The sequence below is a fragment of the Boleophthalmus pectinirostris genome, unplaced genomic scaffold (genome assembly GCF_026225935.1).
Source record: "Boleophthalmus pectinirostris isolate CB_2022bp ecotype Guang Dong unplaced genomic scaffold, ASM2622593v1 HiC_scaffold_45, whole genome shotgun sequence".
NCBI lineage: Eukaryota > Metazoa > Chordata > Actinopteri > Gobiiformes > Gobiidae > Boleophthalmus > Boleophthalmus pectinirostris.
The window spans coordinates 1-21,274 of record NW_026571376.1 but is presented as its reverse complement, the minus strand read 5'-3'; the positions used below and the strand labels follow the sequence as shown (position 1 = coordinate 21,274).

General features: G+C 38.1%; 2 protein-coding genes across 2 annotated transcripts; one reads left to right on the top strand and one right to left on the bottom strand.

The window, feature by feature from the left end:
- The first annotated feature begins 412 nt into the window (after positions 1–412).
- Positions 413–4,304, top strand: LOC110161729 (endoplasmic reticulum-Golgi intermediate compartment protein 2-like). Its single transcript, XM_055162257.1, has 14 exons — positions 413–605; positions 1,238–1,353; positions 1,438–1,546; positions 1,617–1,663; positions 1,748–1,815; positions 1,888–1,928; positions 2,816–2,917; positions 2,985–3,080; positions 3,164–3,219; positions 3,368–3,466; positions 3,538–3,635; positions 3,713–3,875; positions 3,961–4,040; positions 4,115–4,304. Exons 2-14 carry the CDS (start codon positions 1,248–1,250, stop codon positions 4,184–4,186), a joined length of 1,137 nt encoding a protein of 378 aa, XP_055018232.1. The 5' UTR covers positions 413–605; positions 1,238–1,247; the 3' UTR covers positions 4,187–4,304.
- A 99-nt stretch (positions 4,305–4,403) lies between these two features.
- Positions 4,404–20,475, bottom strand: si:dkey-97m3.1 (fatty acyl-CoA reductase 1; the record flags this gene model as incomplete). The annotated part of the gene is made up of 11 exons (XM_055162258.1): positions 4,404–6,238; positions 6,338–6,465; positions 6,661–6,790; positions 6,876–7,047; positions 8,261–8,328; positions 8,616–8,734; positions 8,806–8,850; positions 9,905–10,082; positions 10,225–10,404; positions 12,221–12,396; positions 20,200–20,475. Coding segments are annotated over 11 exons (1,635 nt in total), but the record flags the coding sequence as incomplete, so codon positions are not given.
- Positions 20,476–21,274: the final 799 nt, after the last annotated feature.

Genomic DNA, 21,274 nt, shown 5'->3' with positions numbered 1-21,274 from the left:
ACAGGCTTGGTGCATGCAGAGACGCACACCATTTAAAAGCACATGTGATTCAAAGAGTCGCATTCTACGAGAGATGGTTTCATTAGGAAATTAATATATCATTAGTATTGAGTAGTAAAGATGCCTTACATCACATAATCAGCCTTAATTTATCAGCACTACTTAATGCAGCATTTAGGCTACTGTTTCATAAAAGAAATATTACTTAAGTGTAAGACCAAAGGATTCACATCGTTTAAGTTGTTAAGTTTAGTTTCTCTAAAATCTTAACTCATTAAAACAACAATAATGAGCCTGGCTCTCAGATGAATCATCGTCAATGTTATAGCGCCATCTGCCGAAGACATCATAGAGTCAATTATTGCGCGTTCTCGGTCTCAAGAACGCGCACGTCCTTCTGTCAAAACAAGGAAGTCCTCCCCCCAGCTCCATGGATCTGGCTGGTGCATAAACCATGGGTTGGTAGTGTTAGCGGTGATAGCACGATGGATCGCACTGAATGAACCTGCGGTGATCACTTCCAGTATCTCTCACCATACACACTTGACATGTTGATGGTTTCCAGAGTAGATTCCTCTGGGCTTAAACTCGACAAGTGACAGAAGGTAAGGATATAATGGCACGTTTTAAAGCTTATCTAGGAAAATGGTTGTGTTACAGTGTTTCTAACCCGTGGACGTGATGTGATGGTAGTATCTTGAGTTAGAGCACTGGTATTTTCGCTCTTTGTGTGGTAAATATAATAATTATTGCACGTTATTACATACAGTATTTTCATAAACCAAAGTCAAGACACAGGGGCTACTGTAGATCATATTTTATTTCTTTCCTGTCTTTCAGTGATAATATAATACAAATATTTTGACAGTTTACTTAGAGACTGATAGCACCTGGTTTACAGTGCTGTAATTACCCATAGTCACTTATTGTAAATAATAGCTTTTTCGTATCATTTATAGTTAATTTCTTTTTCTTAGACAATTTTTAAACTCTATTTAGGGTTTAATTTTGTGTGGTATTTTGGTATTTTAATCAATTATTTTTTACTGCTGCTCTCCCTGCACTTTGATGTTGTAACACTACAGCCTCCCCATTGTGAGAGAAATAAAAGTTCTCTCTTCGATTACAATTACATTCTTCAGAGAGCCCATTGATCTTTGCGCTACAACCAACGTGTAATTTTCCAATGATACTATTATACAGTTTCTCCTTTCACTACATTATTTTCTGCTCTTAGTGATGTTAAGATGAGGCGCCTGTCCCGGAAGAAGGCCCTGAGCCTGGTGAAGGAGTTGGACGCCTTCCCCAAAGTCTCTGAGAGTTACGTGGAGACTACAGCATCAGGAGGAACTGGTCAGTCATCCTTGTTACTTCCATACCTTAACTTCTGTTTACAGCAGTAAGACAAATGTAATCATTGCTTTTTATTTTCTGCAGTATCACTTTTTGCTTTTACTGTCATGGCGGTTTTAGCTATTTTAGAGTTTTTTGTTTACCGAGACACATGGATGAAATATGACTATGAAGTTGACAAGGACTTTTCCAGGTTTGTTCAGAATTACAATTAATGTTTTTGTTGTCACACCAAGATTAAAAATTTTGACTTTTGTTTCCAGTAAATTACGGATAAACATTGACATTACTGTTGCCATGAGATGTCAGCGTGAGTATCCACATATTAAAGGAAATAAAATATATCAACTGGAGGTTTTACATAATTTTTACATTTATGTTTTTATCAATACAGAGGTGGGTGCTGACATTTTAGACCTAGCTGAAACAATGATTACTTCCAATGAACTGCAGTATGAGCCTGTAAGTTTTGCAAGTCCCTAAATATTGCTACATAATTTCAGTCTTCAAATTCTGTTCTTTATGCCATTTTAGGTTGTTTTTGACCTGAGCCCTCAACAAAGACTGTGGCAAAGGTAAGAAGTAAGAGTTACATTTGAGACTTTATTAGCTGAATCTGGTTTGTCCAGATTCCATTAAGTATTGTTCAGAGCAGGTTGTTAGGTTAGGTTGCATTATTCGTACCCGTAGGTAAAATTGCTTTGCAGATTTAAGAGACAGGTTCCACATTTCACATTTCATTCATCCACAAAACACACATAAAAACACAATAAAGTGTTACAATAAAGTGTTACAGTGCTCCAGTGCAGAATGGTTTGTTCCATAAACAACCAATTAAAATCATCCAACACGCTTGTCTAAAATCATAATAAATAAATCTTAAATATGTTAAAAACACACAATCTTAGATAAATAGATTACAATTTAATCATAAGTACGATAGCAGTTGGAACAAAGCTCCTTTTAAAACGATTCATTCTAGATCTTGGGACTAAAAACCTCTGACCAGAGGGAAGCAGCTGAAACTCTGAGTTTAGTGGATGTTGCACTTCTCCCAAAATACTCTGGGACATCCTCTGTAAGTGTCTCAAGTACAGAGAATCCAGGCTGCTCTGAGGATGGCCAATAACCTTACTCGCCCATTTAACCATCTGATTCAGGGAGTTCTTGTTTTTAGCAGAAATGCTCCCAAACCACGAGACCAATGAAAACGTTAAAACTGATTCCATAAATGTTTTATAAAACAGTGTCATCATGGTTCTGTCTACACGGTAAAAGGACATCTTTCTTAGACTGTGAAAGCGCTGGTGGCCTCTTTTACACACACCAGAACAATTATCGTCAAAACTCAATTTTGAATCAATGAGTGTTCCAAGATATTTATATGAGTCCACACACTCAACTGACTGCCCCTTTATCTCTGTGACATCACACTTGTCGTTGTGGTTGTTTTTGCTTCCAGGGCTTTGCTTCATATTCAGAGCCGTCTGAGAGAGGAACACGCTCTACAAGAAGTGCTTTACAAAACTCTGATGAAAGGAGCCCCCACTGCCCTCCCTCCCAGGTCAGTCACACTAGTCCTGCTATTGAAATGCATTTTTGACAATAAATAATGTATGGAATTTCTTTAGGGAGGATGCTGCCACAGAACCTCCTAATGCATGCAGAATACATGGATATGTTTATGTGAACAAAGTAGCTGGGAACTTTCATATCACTGTAGGAAAGTAAGGAGCTCATTGACTTACAGTATATAATGTATTGCTCTGTAATTGCATGAACATATTTTAAATGCATATCTCTTCTACAGGCCCATTCACCATCCACAAGGACATGCACACATAGCTGCTTTTGTGAGCCATGAGAGTAAGCAACTGTAATGTATTTTTTAATTTTAATGCCATTGTCATGCTAGTGATTTTCAGTACACATACATACGTATATGCTAATTAAGTTGTAGCTTGTATTATGCTTGTACCTGAATACAGTACTCACATCATCTTTCGGTTTCAAGTGTACAACTTCTCCCATCGAATCGACCATTTATCCTTTGGTGAGATGATACCAGGTGTGATCAATGCTCTAGATGGCACTGAGAAAATCACCTCCAGCAGTAAGCCTCCTTTGCTAAATTAAGCTACAAGAAAAATATAGTTTTTAATGTGTGTACATTTCTATTTAAAGATAGCCAGATGTTCCAATACTTTATCACTGTTGTTCCTACCAAACTCCACACTTATAAGATATCGGCAGACACACACCAGTTTTCAGTAACTGAAAGAGTGAGTGTTTATAATATACTATACAACACCAGTTTTCTGTAAATTCTCTCAGGCATTTTTAGCATATGTTTTTACAGGAGCGGGTGATAAACCATGCAGCAGGAAGCCATGGTGTATCCGGCATCTTTGTTAAGTATGATACAAGCTCTTTGATGGTGACAGTCAGAGAGCAGCACATGCCCCTGTGGCAGTTCCTGGTGCGACTCTGTGGTATTATTGGAGGCATTTTCTCCACAACAGGCAAGTTCAACACAAGACTAAAAATAGAGCCTCTTCTTATTACGGGGAAATGTCAGACTCATTTGTCTTGCCTGTATCCACACAGGCATGCTCCATGGGCTAGTTGGTTTCTTTTTTGACATTATTTGCTGTCGCTTCAGACTGGGAGTCTGTAGGGAAAGAGAGGTATTTGCTAACAAAAAAACAGAATAAGAAAAAAAAAAAAAAAAGTGACATCTGATCTTTTTCTGGTTATGCAGGTGCAAAATGAGATGAACAATGTGAACCATCATCAAACACCACTGTTGGCTGACCAGGTTCTTGAAGAATAAAAGTGATTACTATCTTCGTTATTTTATATGATTACTTTGGTGTTTCTCCTGCAAAAGCACAACCAAGATTGTTCTAAGGTCAAGTTATTTATCATTAAATCCACTTTTAAAAGCCTCATCAATTTGTTGCTGAACCTTTTTTGTGAAAGTCTAATTGTGTATAAAAGTAGCTGTCCACTCAAAATGTTATGTGTAAGTAATCGAAATGCTTTTCACCTTTTTATTGAAACACAAGACATTTTATTTTATTTTCATTTATTTTTGATGTACCAAGCAGAATTTACTCAAATTTCAGAGCAGGAAATAAAGGCAAGACCTTTTCTAAATAACATTACAAAATAAAAGCTGAACTTAATGTAGATTATAGCACGTCGTAGTATTAGCCCTGGAGTGAGCTAAGTGCAATTTGGTTTATAACAGAGAAAAAATAATTTGTGAATGGGACACAAAATAAGCAACATTTAAATTAGTGACAAAATTGTCATATTAGCCCTGTACCTCTCCAAGGACATGTACGACCAAACCGATGGCAAACAAAAACTCTGTGGTTAATCACAGACAGGTTTGCAGAAACATTTAGAACCTCTGTCTCCAATGAAGGCTCTGCTCATTCACCTGTATTCACCTGCAACAGTCACAAAACACAAATAACACTGTATACTGGTCTTGACTGAGTGATTCTGTGTTGGACCATGAGTAACAACTCAAAATAATTTAGTTGTCAACAGGAATAATTTAACTACTTATTTACATAACTTTTGTGACTTAGATCAACAGATGTAATAACATCTACATTGGATCTCTATTTCATGTATGTGTTGTTGCATCGCCTTTATAAAAGTACATGGCATGTGTCACTGAAAATAAACAAATGTGGTCAGATCATATACACTACCTGCCACTCACTGTCCTGTGCTCCTCTAAAATACACACTGTTTTGTCCTGGTATCTCATAGAGCACCACTGGACTCATAAAAGCACAAATACTGACAGCACGCTTCAGACATCAATATGCAGACTTTCTATTTTAGTCAAGGGCCATTTGATTCAAATTCAGTATTTAACATCACCAAATGTTCATGCAGGGCTAACTATTCAAATTAATGTTGTTTATGCAATTCTTCAAAAATAAACATGCCATTAAAATGAGATGACTGTGTACTGTTGAGAGTGACACTGTGATAATTAATGTACCGTGGTAGTCATATTCATTTATAATACATAAGTTCTGCCACATTGATATACAACCCAAGTATAAAGATGTAAAAGTTGTAAACTCGGTTCCAATACAAACCACTGTACAAACAGGCAAAAAGTTGATGAGTATTCACAGAAAGGTGTTTAAAGACAGTGAAAATATTCCGAAAATAGATAACTTAACAAACATTTAGTTGTTTTAAAACTAGTGTTGTCCCAATAATCTAGATTGGTCTTGAGACAGATGTTTATGAGTATGCAGTATTAAAAGGCAGTAGACAAAGCAAGAGTATTAAATCTCATACTTTCAAAGTAAAATAAAAAAAGACAAAAATGATTAAATTCCCTCCTCTGACTGGAGCTCTGCCACGTTCAAGTATGAAAAAATTCATCACAAGGCAAGGCAACCTATCTAAATTCAGAAGAATGGAAACAATTATATGGGAAGAAAGTCTAACAAACAAAAGGCTTCTGGTTGCATATATAATTGGCCACTTTTGGAGGAAAACAGTAGGTATCAAACTGATAATGTTTCTGTGGATGGGCTTGGTTACAGTTTTCTGTATGTACTGAAAGTCCATGAGAAAGACTTCATGGCTGTAGTCCTCTTTGCCTCCATACATGTCTGTTCACAGTGAGGAGGAAAGTTTTTCTGAAGGTGAGAGCTGCTGGACTGCAGCAGCGAGGAAGACTTACTTAGTCAGAGTGCTGGATGCGCGGAAGTATGACAGGAACTTGAAACAGAGACTAACCACAAAGTACCAGATGTTTCTGGCCATTTGTGATCGTGCAATGAACACTCTCCAGATGAAAACCACCAGCACTGTGTTGAAGGTGTATCGAATGTTCCTCAGTCTGGAATGCGGTCATAAGAAAGAGGGACATTATGTATTTTATGTATATTATGTACTGTAATACTGAGATCCTTGTGAATGGTTATAGTTAAGCACTTACTTCCTCAGGTGCTGTCTAGCAGCAGGAATGTCTGACATGTCCTCATTCAGAACATATTTCTTCGTACCAATGCAGTAATTTTCAATGTACTCAGGCCAATTCAGTTGACGTACATCAAAGTTAAATGCCTGAAAAAAACCATAGGGTAAATCTCGGTAGCTTCCTTTACTCATAAAACTGTGGGTGACCTTTCACGTTCAGCCACAAGAGGGAGCATAACTCATTGAGAGTAATTGAGATACACATTGATGCTGCATGGCAGATTTAATAAGCACAATGTGCTCTATAGCCACAGTGTGTAACCTGTACGTAAGTGTGGTTACCTTCCTGTCCTCTGGCGTGAGCTGACTCATCAGCATGTTCATGTTCTCTGAGTTCCAATCCCAGTCCTGACTGCTGAAATACTCCAGCAAACCAATGGCTTTGTGAAGACGATTGAAAATTCTCATCATCCTGAGAACACACAATGGGGTTCAAGTGAATATACTCAAAATAAGCCACAAATGTTAAATACACCTTTAATATAAAAAAATCTTACTGTGGTTTCTGGCCTGAGAGACGTAAGAATAAGTCATATATAAAGGCAGGTAGCTTGTGGCTGACCAAAATCCAGTACTGGTTCATCAGATAGTTTGAGGTAATGTTGGCATTAGGTCTGCGGAAAGCTTGCTCCAGAGGGTTCCTCTTAAAGGATGACATCACATGATGCTCTATATAAAGACATTGAAACGTTTCGTATATTTTTAGGTTGTCACGGTAAATCTCAGTTTATCTCTATGTCTAATGACATGGCACAAAAGGGACCTTACGCATGAGATAAAACCCATCAGCACAATCATTTCCTTCTAGGGTGGATCTTCCTCCTCCCAATATCCAGTAGTAGCCATACACAGAGGCCTTCCTCATGTGACTACAGATATTACATCACATTCAGCACAAAATAGGCCTGCTCCACCTGTTTCCATGACAACCACATTGTGGTTTCAGGAGCCATTGAGCCAATCTGAGATGCTAGCCAGCTTGGGCATGGCATGGCCACATAATGTGCCAGTCAGACTCTAGGTGCATGTGCTAAGTGCTAAAACACCCATAAGAAATGACACCAATAAATGTGTGTATGCATATATGTTTGCAATACATACAGTACATGATGCTGCTTATTGCATTTACCCTGTATCCACTGATTAGCTGTTCGACAGCTTTCATTTAGACCAGTGGGATTAGAGGACACAGTTGCACTTTCATAACAGTGAATTACACTGATGAGACCTAATCCCACTATGGGCCATCTGGTTTCAATTTCCTCGGTGAAGGAGCGTATTTGCTAATCTGAGAAAAAAACGGGTGAAGGGCCTCCTGCTGCCAGACGCTAATTCACATGACCAAGAGACAGAACTGCAGATCTGCAGGGAAGTGACCCTGACTGTGTTTTAGTAATATGTCTGCTGTAGAGTCACAAGGATCATTATCTTTGTCAAGACAAGACAGACGTAGCCTTTATATACCACAGCACCCACATTTAAACAGGGCAAAGTGATAAGTACACACTCTAGTATCTTTTTGGACTAAATCTGATATTAATGAGTGTATTAATACCATATGACTTGGATAAAAAAGATGACAAAAACTGACAAAAAGTCAAAGAAACATTTGATTATTATTATTAGCTTAAAAAAATCTTTTCAGTGTAATGCCATTCTCCACTAGGTGGCAGAAGCCATCTGAAAACACCCTCACAGTAGTCTACACAGTAGACACTACTGGATCTTCATAGCAACCACACTGCCACTAAGCATTGATTTTTGACAATGAAAGATTAGATTAGAACAATATCGTGGGACACTACATAAGCAATCTTTAAATAACAGACTGTAGTTACAGGTCTCTGTTACCACAGAACAAGACCACAAACTATGTACCTACCAATCTCTCCCCAGTGGAAAGGGTTGATGCCACCAGTTGTGCAATTGTACACCAGTGCGGTTTTAGGCCTGTGTGGGGAAGAGAGACAGTCTCTTGCTCACAAATGTCAAAACTATGGAGTTACGATTATTAATAGTATTGACACATGTATAAAATTCCCAGTATCTATGACATTATATTATCTTTCATTATATTGATTTGCTGTCGCGATGAATTAATGCTTTAAAACTCTGTAGGATGCACACATAATATGACAAATCTTTGGCATTATTACTGTTCTATGTTACAAAGTTCAATATTATGACATATCAAATTAATAATTGGAATAGACTTTTACTTAGTTTGAAACCCAAACCTGTGTACAGCAGTGTACCAGCCTGCCGCCAGAGTCAGGTTGATGACGACATCTACAGGAATCAGATCTGCTACAGCCTCATTGTTGGCCCTCATGGTTCGCAAGATCCCTTTTCCAGCCTGATGCAAAACTTAACATTAGACATTCAACTAGCATAGTAATTTATCAAGATGCAGTGGGTTTAACTTACAGCAATAAAGACTCCACTTGGCCCATTGAAGTTGTCGATCCAGCCCTGAAATAACAAGATCAAATGTTATGTTGTGTTCTCCTGGCACCCTTTTACAATTGCTTACTATTGGACTATTATTATTACTACATGAGATGATGTACTGTATGTCCTAATGTAAGCTTATGTGGACATGTTAGCTGTTCACAATTATGTTATTTCCTGTGGAGGGGAACAGTGCAGGCAGCTGTCTACTTCAATTAGGCTTCATTTATAATGGATGAAACTACAGATTGTAGACTGGATCAGCAGTGCAGAGGAGAGTCCCATTATGTGGTCAAAGATACTGACCGCATAATGGGATCTTCAAAGTGCACTGAATATAAAGTTGTAAAGGTGGCATAGTATATGAGAAATATATAGAAGCAATAGTATGAGAAAATAAAGGGAACAGGAAAACCCTCCCAAGCACAGAGCTCGTTTGTGAAGGTTTCCACAGCAATTGTATGATAGATCATGAGTGAGGCATTTTGATAAGTTGCTGCCAGGCCAAGGTTACAACTAAGAAATAAACACACAGAGCTACAGCCCACAAACACATGGCCTACATCGTTGAAAAATTAAATAAACAAGTACTATTGCGGTATTTCTGGTGTTATTTAGTCAGCATAATTTAATCACCTGTTTTCTTCACCTTGTTATAGTTAAATATAATTGCTTTTAGTTCAAAAGTGTCAATGAATATTTTTAGCAATTTAAATTATACCCTTGGTCCACAAATGTTTATTTTATGAGCATTGTGACATTTCTTAAGAGAAGATAAGTTGATGCAGAACAATTTACAAACAAATTCATCAGAATAATTATAGAAACACCCCATTTTCTCCATACGTTATACTTATTTGTGCACACATCATATCCTCATAACCTTTGTGGCGAAGCTCCTTCTTAAATAACCATTTTAAATTAATCCTGGGCCAGCTACAAGAAAGCTTTCAATTAATCACTATTATGCCATTCTTATTTGTGCCATGACCAACAGCTATCGACCAAATCTTCGACAAGTCTCTGATTCATGACATCCAATGAGCCGGCAGCAGCATTATCAGGGTGTACTCACAGGGAAAGGCTCCTGCCAACTGGCTCCCACGATGGAGGGTCTGATGATGCCGATGCTGAGTTTCTCCTGCTCTTGTTGGACCACGTATTCGGCCAAGGCTTTGGTGTAAGTGTACGTGTTGGGACGGTCTCCAATAAGTCGAGGGGTGATGTCTCGTACTATGCCTTCGTCCATCCATCTGCAATGTACAAGATACCGCTGTTAAACTATACTTTATTTGAGATTAGTTCTCCATTGATCCATGTTTAATTTAGAGCTGGCTGAATGTAGATGGTTCATGACTTGCATTTTGAAATAGAAATGTAATTTTTCAAGCTTACTCAAGAGATTCAATAAGTTTCTTGGGCTCGACTGGCGGAGGATAGATGACTTCATCAATGTGCTTGCGGTTGCAGTTTGCATAGGCAGTGGAGATGTGAATGAAGGCCTCGAGGTGGTGCATTTGTTGGGCCAGGCTGAGGAGCTGCTGTGTGGCGATCACATTCAGCTGCAGGGCATGTCTGAAAGTCAAACAGGGACAGCTGTTTCACACTTGTGCGTGGTTTGTTACAGGCAGCAGATTTCCAGTAACTCCACTTAAGCAATCATGTTCAGATGTGCTGACTTAGATTTACAGGAATTAGAAGAATTTACTTAACAGTCTGCAACTCCAAAGAAAGAGTTAATAAAAATGTGTTTAAAATACATGACATATTACATTTAGAACAGCATTAAAAGACTTTGTAATTTATTTCTTAAAGATACAAAATCATTGCAATGATCAAAAGAAACCATTTCCACTAAGTGATGTTACATTTTTACAAGGCCATTCGGTGCTTGGTACCTCTCCTGCTGCCCACAGAAAACTAATTCCTGTCAATCACTGACTAAGCTTGTACATCCTGCAGTGGATCTATGTCAGCTTGGCAGATCCACAGCACGTCTTGCCCACGGCAAGAGAGGAAAAAGGCCACTTTAACCAGAAGCTGTAAAAGCGGTGCTTCTCTTGCACTGTGTGGGAGGTTTGTGCATCACAGGCAAAACACACAACAGTCACAGAAGTCTATGTGCACGCTTAAGTGCTGCAGACTTAAATCAGCCATAGTCAAAGTGGCTTGATAATGACTTCAGGGCAGAGGGCTGACGGGTAAGAGGGAGGAAAGAGTCTAGAATGAATGAACCTTCCTTCACCATAACTCAAACATGTGAGATGGCACAACAGTACACAATCACATAGTTGGCCACTCACATACTGAGCACACACTGTCAATAGCACAACCATGTAAACCAGCAACTTTACAAATGACTAATTAAGCAGTTTATAACTGTGATCATACAGGTCACATTGTAATTTTAACTAAAAAAATAATAATTCTGAGAAGTATTTTGAAATCAATCAATACAAAATGTAAATATAAAGTGATTTTTTTTATATCTGGATGTTTACTGTATGTCACAATTCTTTATCATTAGGAAAGTTGGATACAGCTGATCGTACAAGGAAAGGTCACTATTCAAGATTTTTTGTTGTGTGATAGACTGTAAAATTGTGATGACATCTCTACACTTGGTACTGGTTTAAAAATATCTGCAATATATTTTTGTGTATGTGATTAATTACTGTGTAATGTGAGAGGTATTTAGGCTGCCAGACCAAGACTTGCTGTCATTGCAGGACCATTTCTTTGATAAATAAATCCTATAAATCCTATTATAGGTCCTTGAGTGTGACACCACCACTGAACCTAACCTGCTCTCTTAGCACCACAAGAGTAGTGACAAAAACCTGTCAGCAGCTGAACTTCCTGTGAAGATTTGGTTCATACCACAAATCCTCTTCAGCTTCTATAAATGCACCGTAAAGGGCACCCTGACAAGACACATTACTATCTCTTTTGGCAGCCCTGTGCAACTGCCAAAGAGCACCACAACCTGTTATTGGCCACTAACTCAGCAATACAAGATGTTTTCTATACAAGCTCTGTGGACAGACAATGAGATTAGTAGAAATCACTTAAGAAACAGCACCAAAACCAGATCCAATGAACAGTCACACTATTAACCTGCAGAACTGACAGACTATGTTGTAATCAGGAGTTCATAACTCTCATTCCATACTGAGGGTGCAGCTCCTCACCAAGAAGGATGTGTTGCTACTTTAGTAAAACAGGAAATGTTACAGAAATGATATCATGACAGAACAGTTACTTTCCTCACATCCTTCCCCCCTTAGTTTTTACTCATAATATACAGACAAATGAACGGTTAACTCTTGTTAAAAGTTAAAGTTAAAATTAAGTCACAGAATAACTAAATAGAATAAATAAGCTGTCTCACTTGAGGGGTTCATCAAAGCGGATGGTGGCTGCACAGTGGAAGACAATATTGATGCATGCAGAGAGTTTCTCCACATCCTCGGGGCTAATGGCCAGACCGGGCTGTGTCAGCTCACTGCTGATGGGGATGATCTTCTGGTGGAAGTCAGGGTCATCTTCTCTTACTCGGTCAAAAAGCTGCTCATCACACACAAAGAGATAAAAGAACATATTAGTGAAGTCTAAACTTGCAAAGATCTATTTCATACTCAAACTCTGAGAGAAAGAAATTGTAGTAATTTAACTTTTTGCTATTTATAACCCCCCAGAGCCAGAGTAAACCTGAAACCAGCCAGGAAGATGCATGCCAAACGTAACACTAATACAGGTTTTTCTAGTTGGACATGTGTTACTGTACCCCAAAACACTCTCAAGGCTCTGACCAGGCATTACCTGATGAATTATACAATAGTGTAGTGAGTGTGATAGTAATGGTCTGAATAGTGTGATTATGCATTATGCTGTCAGAGAGAGTAAGAAGAGACTATGACCTTCTCAATTATCAGACATGTTCTCAAATAGATTTCAGCAGAAAAACTAAAAGGCCAACAGGATAAGGAATGGCACATGGGACCACTTAAAGTTCAGGTAAATGTTATTCCTGAGCAATGTGGTTTGCCTTTTCTGTGATGATTGTTTGATTTAACATACACCTGACTAAAACAAACATGTTTAAGCGAGGCAGGGACAAACCCTTTGATAACAGGTCAAGAGATGTGACTGCATAGAATGACTTGTTCATGTCAGATTAACGTCTTATCCTGCAACCTTCAAGTAGCGCTGAGACAAAGCAGGGCTTGTGCAATACAACCGCACCTGTGACCATTTGTATTTGCTCTGTGCGGCTGTAGAAAGCATTCCTACATGTAGCAGCATTAGGTGAACTCTTGCTCTCATTAAACAAGTCACACCACAGTCAAGTATTCAAGCAAGTATTCATTAATTCACCAGGCAGTCCTTAAATGCGTCCCAATGAGTCTGTGCCTCACTGAGAACACAGTAATAGCAAAATGTCACATGTTATTAATGCTCACAACATTCAGAGGTGAGTAACATTCCTACCAAGACGTAAGAAGCTACTCGGTCATCATAAATTGGTTGAATGGAAAAATTAAACAAGCATATGAGTTATGATCTTAGAGGAACTAGAAATCATCCCAGTTAACATTCCCTGAAATGATTGCATGAGCAAAAATATCTTATCATGGCTTGTTTATTACAACAACACATGGCCTCTTCTTCACATGATTCACTGAGTGTCTGATGTCAAATGAGGTTTAACTTTGAACCATTAGAATTTTGTAAGTTTTTAAGGGCACAGAACTCAACTCTTGTTCGCAGCCATAGTTTATATGAAATGAACGCATCACAGCCGCCTTGAAACACAAACTGCACAAAAAAAGAGTGCCGTGGGGTCAGAGCAGTCACTGAGGCAGCAGAAAGTGGGTGAATACTTAAAGTCTTCTTTGTTGCACAGAAAAGAAAGGACATTGTGAGGCTGTGTTGTCTCTTTGTTCGAACCTCTATAGACGATCAGAGGTCTTGTGCCAGCTTTCACCACAGCACCCTTCACCAACGCAGTAAACAGAAGAACAATGGGACACCAGTATGCATTTCCTCAGCACCACAAACCCACTGTGTCATGGTTACTGTGATGTACCAATGAAAACTGTGAAATTGTTTATTCTAAGCATAGTTTAGTTAAGGAGGTAATAAATGTACAGCAAATCTCCCAAAAAGTAGTGCTAAAATTTCTCTTGACTTTGACAATAAAATGCCAATGACAATAAAATGACACCACAATGTTAATAAAAAATACACATTTTCATAACAATTGAATACACATTTCAAAAATGTTGTAAAACTGTTCAGGGGATAGTAATAGTTTTTGCATTGACTACCAAAGTAAACTCTTTCCCCTAAACTAGGAGGGTGCTCAGATTACACCTTCTCAAAACCTCATAGCACCCAGACAAGAAATGCAAGGTGGATATGTGTACGGGGAGGGGGCACCCTGTTGTGATAAGTGATGACTGTGCTTAGTGATGAGTGTACTTAGTTACATGCCATTTGCTTTGTGAAACACTTGGGAAAAGCTGATCTGACATAGGTCTAATTGTCTCAATAGCAATAAACAGTATTGTGTGTACAATGATGATAATCAGTAATAGAATAATAATTTGCACACACGAAACATGTCCAGTAAAATGTAACAGATTGTAGCTTTATATAGTCTTGGTTTGTACATGTGGTTAACAGCTGCTCTTTGCTGCTGAGTGGTGCTTAAAGCAGAGAACTTGGACTTTCACAGAAACCCAACACTAACTGCACTTTCCTCTCTGCAAAGCAACCTGAGATGCCATTTAGACCAAAGCACCTCTCTTCACTCACTAACTGGTAGATACTTTTCAGACCAGTTTTTCTTTTTTGATGTGGTATGGGGAGAAAGCTAGCGCAGATAAATGAGGCATTAGTTCAAGGTGAAAGTAGCACAATGACAACACTGTGATTGCATGATAACGGGATAAAGTAGATTGTGCAAATTGCTGTAGGCTTTAGGAGTATTAGAACAGGGGCCTATATAAGTCTTAGCAGTAAGACAGCCTTGACAACAGACAGTTAGTTGCAGGTCTTTGCTGTGATGGTCTACCGAATTCTTAAGAACCAAAAGTTTAAAATTAAGATGGAGCACAGGTCAGAATCCATGGTCAAAAGGCTTCACATAGGCTAAGTTTTTTCCGTCAGCAAAAATATAACACAGTGAATTTTATTTTAGTTTTTTTCAGTATGGTTCCTAAAGGATATGGCATTATCAAGACATGATTATTCAGTTGAAAGAAGGCAAGATTAAAGGTGCACTGTGAACCTTTCGGGTAGAGGGTCCGCTACCTGCTTGTCTTCACAGAAATGTTATTGCTTTGTCTAGAATATCCGACAATATAATATGACCCAATAAACTTATCTGTTTCCATGGAGACAAGCCCACAATGCCTCCAGGACAAGTTACAGATCAGATCTGTGGAGAGGCAAGCTCACTCACCGTAGGAATGCATGTTTTTGTAGTATGTTTGAGCAGTAAAACACCTGTAATTGAATAAATGCAACATACAGTAGATGACTTTAATGCCATACTGTGAAACTTTTCAGGCAAAGCAATAATAGCTCCATGGAAACAAGTGGTGTGTGTGGAGAACCCCCTACCAGAAAAGTTACACAGTGCACCTTTAACAATATGACAAACCTGTGGAACAAATCTCCAACAACAATTATATGTATTCCTCAATAGATAGGGGATGTAGTTCTTTCAAAAACATTGGCTTGTCCATTGAGAAAGTACATTTGCCCATGCATGTCTAAAAATGTCTAAAAGTATGACATCATATTATGTAGAACATGAACAGCGTGAATGCACCTATAAATACTTGTCTTTTCACAGTGTATCAGGGGTTGATAACAGATCCATCAAAGTATGTCACTCAAAAGCAATTAAGAGTGAGGCAATCAGGGGTGACCTCCATTTCCTGACATGCTTGAGCTAAATTAGTCAAATAATAGGTTGTGAGCAGACTAATAAGGGTAAGACACAAGGGATTGAAATGCATCTTACTGAGGACAATATCACCATCAGCTATACTTGGTTTTCTCTGGGGCTTAAACAAAAATCCAGGATCACAGAGGCTAACTTAGGTAAACGAAAGGATATGAAGGGATTTCCGTTGACCATTGGATGTAATGAAAGATCAATCAACCTTTACAAATGAAATTACTCTGTCGGGAGCCAGAACTAAGAGGAGCGAGTGCCAGTAATACTTAATACTGTGATCTGCTTACACTGCAATTTGAAATATTTATATGATTTAATAAAATGTCAAGGTTTTTATACTGCACACGTCAATTTAAATGGGTTGTACTTGTAGCTATAACTGTGCTATCTTAAGTACAAAAGCAGCCAGTTACCAAACAGGTCTGGATGTCAAAGCCTTATGTCAACCTGACACTAGATTAATTAATAATGTTGCACATAAAACAGAAGTACAGTTAAGTATAAAAAGAAACACAATATATAAAAAGACCACAGATACTGAGTGATTTGCCTTGAGGCTATCATAAAATATTAAACATGGAAACAAGTTCTTTAAATGTGTTAACAAATTTTTGTTTTTTCTCTTTGAAGCACCAATTGACCCAAAGTAAAAAATTACATAGTTTTTTCAGTTTTACGTTGTACGTTATAAGGCACCGCTGAGGAGGCGGTGTGGCGTGCCAGTATCCAGAGAAATGAGCTTGCACTTACAGTCGACACTTAAGACAAACTTAATCTTATCAGTGGAATTGCACAGCTTCCTACTGAGACCGGGTTAAATCAATAACTCCTGAATATTTATTGCATTTGAGATCACCTAGTGAAAAACTCACAAAGAAATAAATTCCACAGTGTTAAATGGTAAAACTGCAGCTATCAGTACCAATCAGTGTTCTAAATTTGGTCCAAAGTAATTCTGATGTCAATTGGCTCAATTCAATGGTGAAAATACCTTGTCACCTTGGCTGCTATTTTTTATGTTTTATCATTCATAGACAGTTTGAAGAGCAGACTTTCATAGAAGTTATGAAAAGGTATCCATTAGTTATCATTCAGCAGTGAAATTAACTACTGAAGAGCAGAATAAATTAAAACGTTAACCTTTAAATTGTAACTGACTAGTTTTCTTATAATTTCTTTAATTTGGCATTTGGAGTTTCAACATAATTGATTCTTGACCTCCTAAGTAAAGAGATTCACTTGTGACTTGAGAAGTTTACCAAATCTAGCAATATACATTTTGCAAGCAACACAATTTTTGCCTTTCACAAGAAAAATGCTAGAAATTCACTTTTTTTTGCAACCTAGGGTCAAATTCTCCCACGCCATTCCTCTCCTCTCCTCTCCCATTAGTGCTTGAGGATACAGCATAAGCTTGTAACTGGGGTCCACAGCAGTTAGGTGGGCGGACCAGCATGCCTCAGTCCAGGAGAGAGGCCCTGGCTACGCACTGGCTGACTTGTATTGAATGCCTGACATGCTATTGTGAGCCTGGCTGCGGGCATCCAAATATTTCCACTGAATCAAACAGCGAGCGGCGAAATGTCAGTGCGCTGGTGAGATGCACAATCAGATCTGTTTGTCCTTTTTCAGCTTGAGGTGGCCTGTTTCAAGCCTTATAGAAAAAAAAACAAAAACAAAAAAACACCATGGGACAAATCAGGGGTTGTTACCTAGCAACAGGTGGTAAGAAAGACACTATCCCAGTCTGAAGGAGGAGGAGAGGCTGTTCTAAAGACAAAAGCACTCGTCTTCTTCATGAATTATCCTGAGCGGAGGACCCACATGAATACCAATTGGTACTTGAGGCTTGTTCATGTAAATTTAATGACATCGCTTGTGAAACCAGACAACCGCGAGTGACTGTGAACTTGGCACAGCATCAGACACAGCCCAGCCAATGGACACACTGTTAGGGAGATGCCAAGTCCATGGAAAACTACTGGTCAAGGCATATTTCCGATGCTACTCAGCAGTGAATTATAGACTTGCTTTGAAACTAGGTCACATCAAAAGGCTCTTGGCAAGAAGAAGAAATAGATTTCCCATAGTAAACTGACATGTTATAATATAAAGTGTGTGAATGAAAGCTAGTCATACCCACCTCGTCAAACTGAGAGGGAAAACACAAGTGCAAGGTCAAATTGGAGTACATCCTTTGCTTTATCAACTCACATGCCAGACTGTATTCATTCTTTGTGCTGGTCACAGATAGACTGAAAAGGCAGCAGCAAGAAATAGGACTAGGTGATATGACCAAAAAAAAAAAGATAAATCATGATTTCCTTACTTATATTGATCAATCATTCATAATTTGTAATGCAGACATTTAACATAAAAATACTACAGATATTTTACAGATAGAGGATCATTGACTTTTATAAATGAATCTTGATCTCAGTTGACATTAAATTAATTCACACAGCCCTAACAGGAAGGGTTTCTGATGTACAAAATAAACCAAATTGATTGTTTTTGTTGTAGAATTTCAGAAGAGTACAGTCAAAAATTACATCAATGCAAAGATTCAAAATAGATGTGATTAAAAATGGGGGTAACAGAACTATTGTGTTTTTGCAGAGGTAGAGTGTGCACTGACAGTTTGAGGCCAGCACACCCCCGACTGCACACAGGCTCACAGCAGCTGTTTCCCTGCACATCAATATGCAGACATGGCCCGTCTTTAGCTCCTCATTAACAAACTGTAGTTCAGAGGATTTTGTTGAGTCATGGCTCACCACACAGACAGTTAAAGCTGATGCCACACTTTTAAATCCACATCCTCCTTTTCCCTGCAGCCTGTAAACTGCTGTCCTTTCCTCTTTCACACACACACCAAATATGAAGAGATGGTCCACTTTACTTGTAACGTATTGTCAAAATCACAATGGCAGAAATTATAGGTCTGTAGTTGACTAAAGAAATGTCTTGTGTATCATTTCATCAACTAAAAGGGTCAGTGGGAAAATCTCTCAATATTACAAGCATAACCTGCAAAAACAACAATGTAAATAAAGAGTATTAGAAAAAAGCTGCATGTGAAAAGGCAGATAACACTGTCCAGTCACTTCAAAAATGTGGATAGTGAAAGATGGAACAATCATTTAGGGGGTCAATATTTATCATGGGTACTTTTTCTGTGTGCTAAGGGGGAACTTTTTGTTAATCTACTGTTCTGTTGAGCATATTTCATTTTGTTATTTATTTATTTAATGTAGCTATTTTTTTCTTTTTGTTATAACCCTGCTATAGAGTTAATGGTATAATTTAGTTTAAATATTGTCTTCTTGTATATTTTTTCAGCAAAATATTGTGTTCCAAAATTTTTAATTTTGACAAGCCTACAGCCACCTTACTCCATGTTGTCTTCTTTCTGCTATAGTCTATAAATTCCAATAAAATCATTAGTAAAATTATACATTTGGTCAACTTAATCATCTAAACAATTAAAGTACTACAGTTCTACAAAATTACCTCCCTGAAAGCATATTTTATGAGTTTTGCATTGATCTATTGGACTCATGAAGAATGTGTAACTATAGCAACTACTAATAAAACGTCTCTTTATCACTCTATAAACTTTACTATGCACCATGTGTTTTGAAAAGACCATGTGTTATTAGATGAGAGAATTCATCAAAGAAATAGCATGCTCAGTGTTTCTCGTTAAGAGAGGAGACTATGGTACCCCCCCTTGGTCTAATTGTTCCCCCATTAAAAAAAAAAGTGATTCAAATTATACTTTATGGTTCTGATACTGACACTTTGCATTGCATATCATGCAGGGGGTGTGAAGATCCGCTGAAAACTCAAGAAAAAGTACAAAACGGTTTCAAACAATATATTTTCAGGAGCCTGTGATCTATATGAATGTTTTTGGTCCTGTGTGTTTGATTTTCATCAAAAAGCTGAGAGTGATGAGCTGAAAAACTGCTGACTAATGCTATCTACTTTATGGCTGCAATTGTATGTGTGTGAATAATAGTTCAAATTAGCTTACCTGTTGTAGTTCCAACTAAACCAGCTCTTTCTGGTCAGAGTGTGTTCAAATAAAGCTAAAATTAAAGTCTAACTTAAGTAAAAATTCTAACAGTAGCAGTGCTTTCAGGTACCTTCACACCTCCAGGGAATGGAGATGACACCGGCTGCAAAGTATCAATTGTCAAAATCATATAAATGTAAGTGCAGTGGGGGCAATAAGTGATCTATATATATACTCCAAAATTGTATAAAGTAAAATGATTCAAATATGGATCACTTGCGCCATCATAGTCTTAGTATAAACCTGTTGGAAACACTGCATGCTAATGTTTTGACACATGTAGTTTGAATACATTCGGCACCAGCACAACACTCACCTTGCATTTCATCATGTCAGCGACGCGCTGCTGCATGGACTGTCCCGCTTTAGGCCTCACCAGGATGTACAGGGCTTTGACTTCAGGACACGATCTCAGCAGCTTCTCCACCAGGACTTTGCCCATAAAACCAGTTGCCCCTGTGATCAAAACGTTCTTTCCAGCGTAATACTCTGGTACAGAGGACACGTTTCTGTCCACTGTGATATCCGTGAGTCTACTCAGCCCATCTCTGCTCTGGTCCCCTAAACCATCCATCTCCTGGCTGTCCAATTCCTACAAAAAAAGAGCACAGTCCATTAGAAATATACAATTTGTGCAGTAACTTTACACTAACCACGACAAATTGTGATGGTTTGTGTACTGTCTTCAGAGCAGATAATGCCTTAAAGTATTTCTCCCGCAGTTTAATTAAACAGTATTTTATGACATTTACATATTACTTGTGCATTATAAAAATAATCTAAACTTTAGTCTGTGTGCTACATGAATGCTTAAAACATCTATGGTCATATACAGTGGTTGCCTCTTAGGTGCTTAACAACAAGTTGTGCAACACATATTAAAGAATTCTTATTTCTCCATTTTATCTGTAATCTAAATTTTCCCCATTAACGTCCATAATGCTTAAAAACCTGTATCACATTTCCGAGTAATTTCATTGTAAGCACTTCCGTGATCACACACACCCATGGATTTGATTCTAGAGTGAGTTGAAACACTCCCATAAAACATTACAACAACAGTGTACAACACCTATCATTATGTCTATCATTATGAATTCCCAGCAATCTTGAAGCAAAGCATTTTGTAAGAGTTCCACTGCTGACCTATATTTTCCAAAATGCTTTGCTATCTCATATTTTTCAAAAAACACAAGTTGTTAACCTAAATGAACCTCCTGTATTCACAGATGAAATGACCTGACTTGACTTCCAGACATCACACATTTCTTACATACTGAAGAACTCTGAATGACAACAGTTTAATCATAACACAAGCTGTCTGCATGCAGTGGAATTTGAATTACTCCACAAAGAAACCCAACCTATCTCAAATGTTTACATTCAGCATT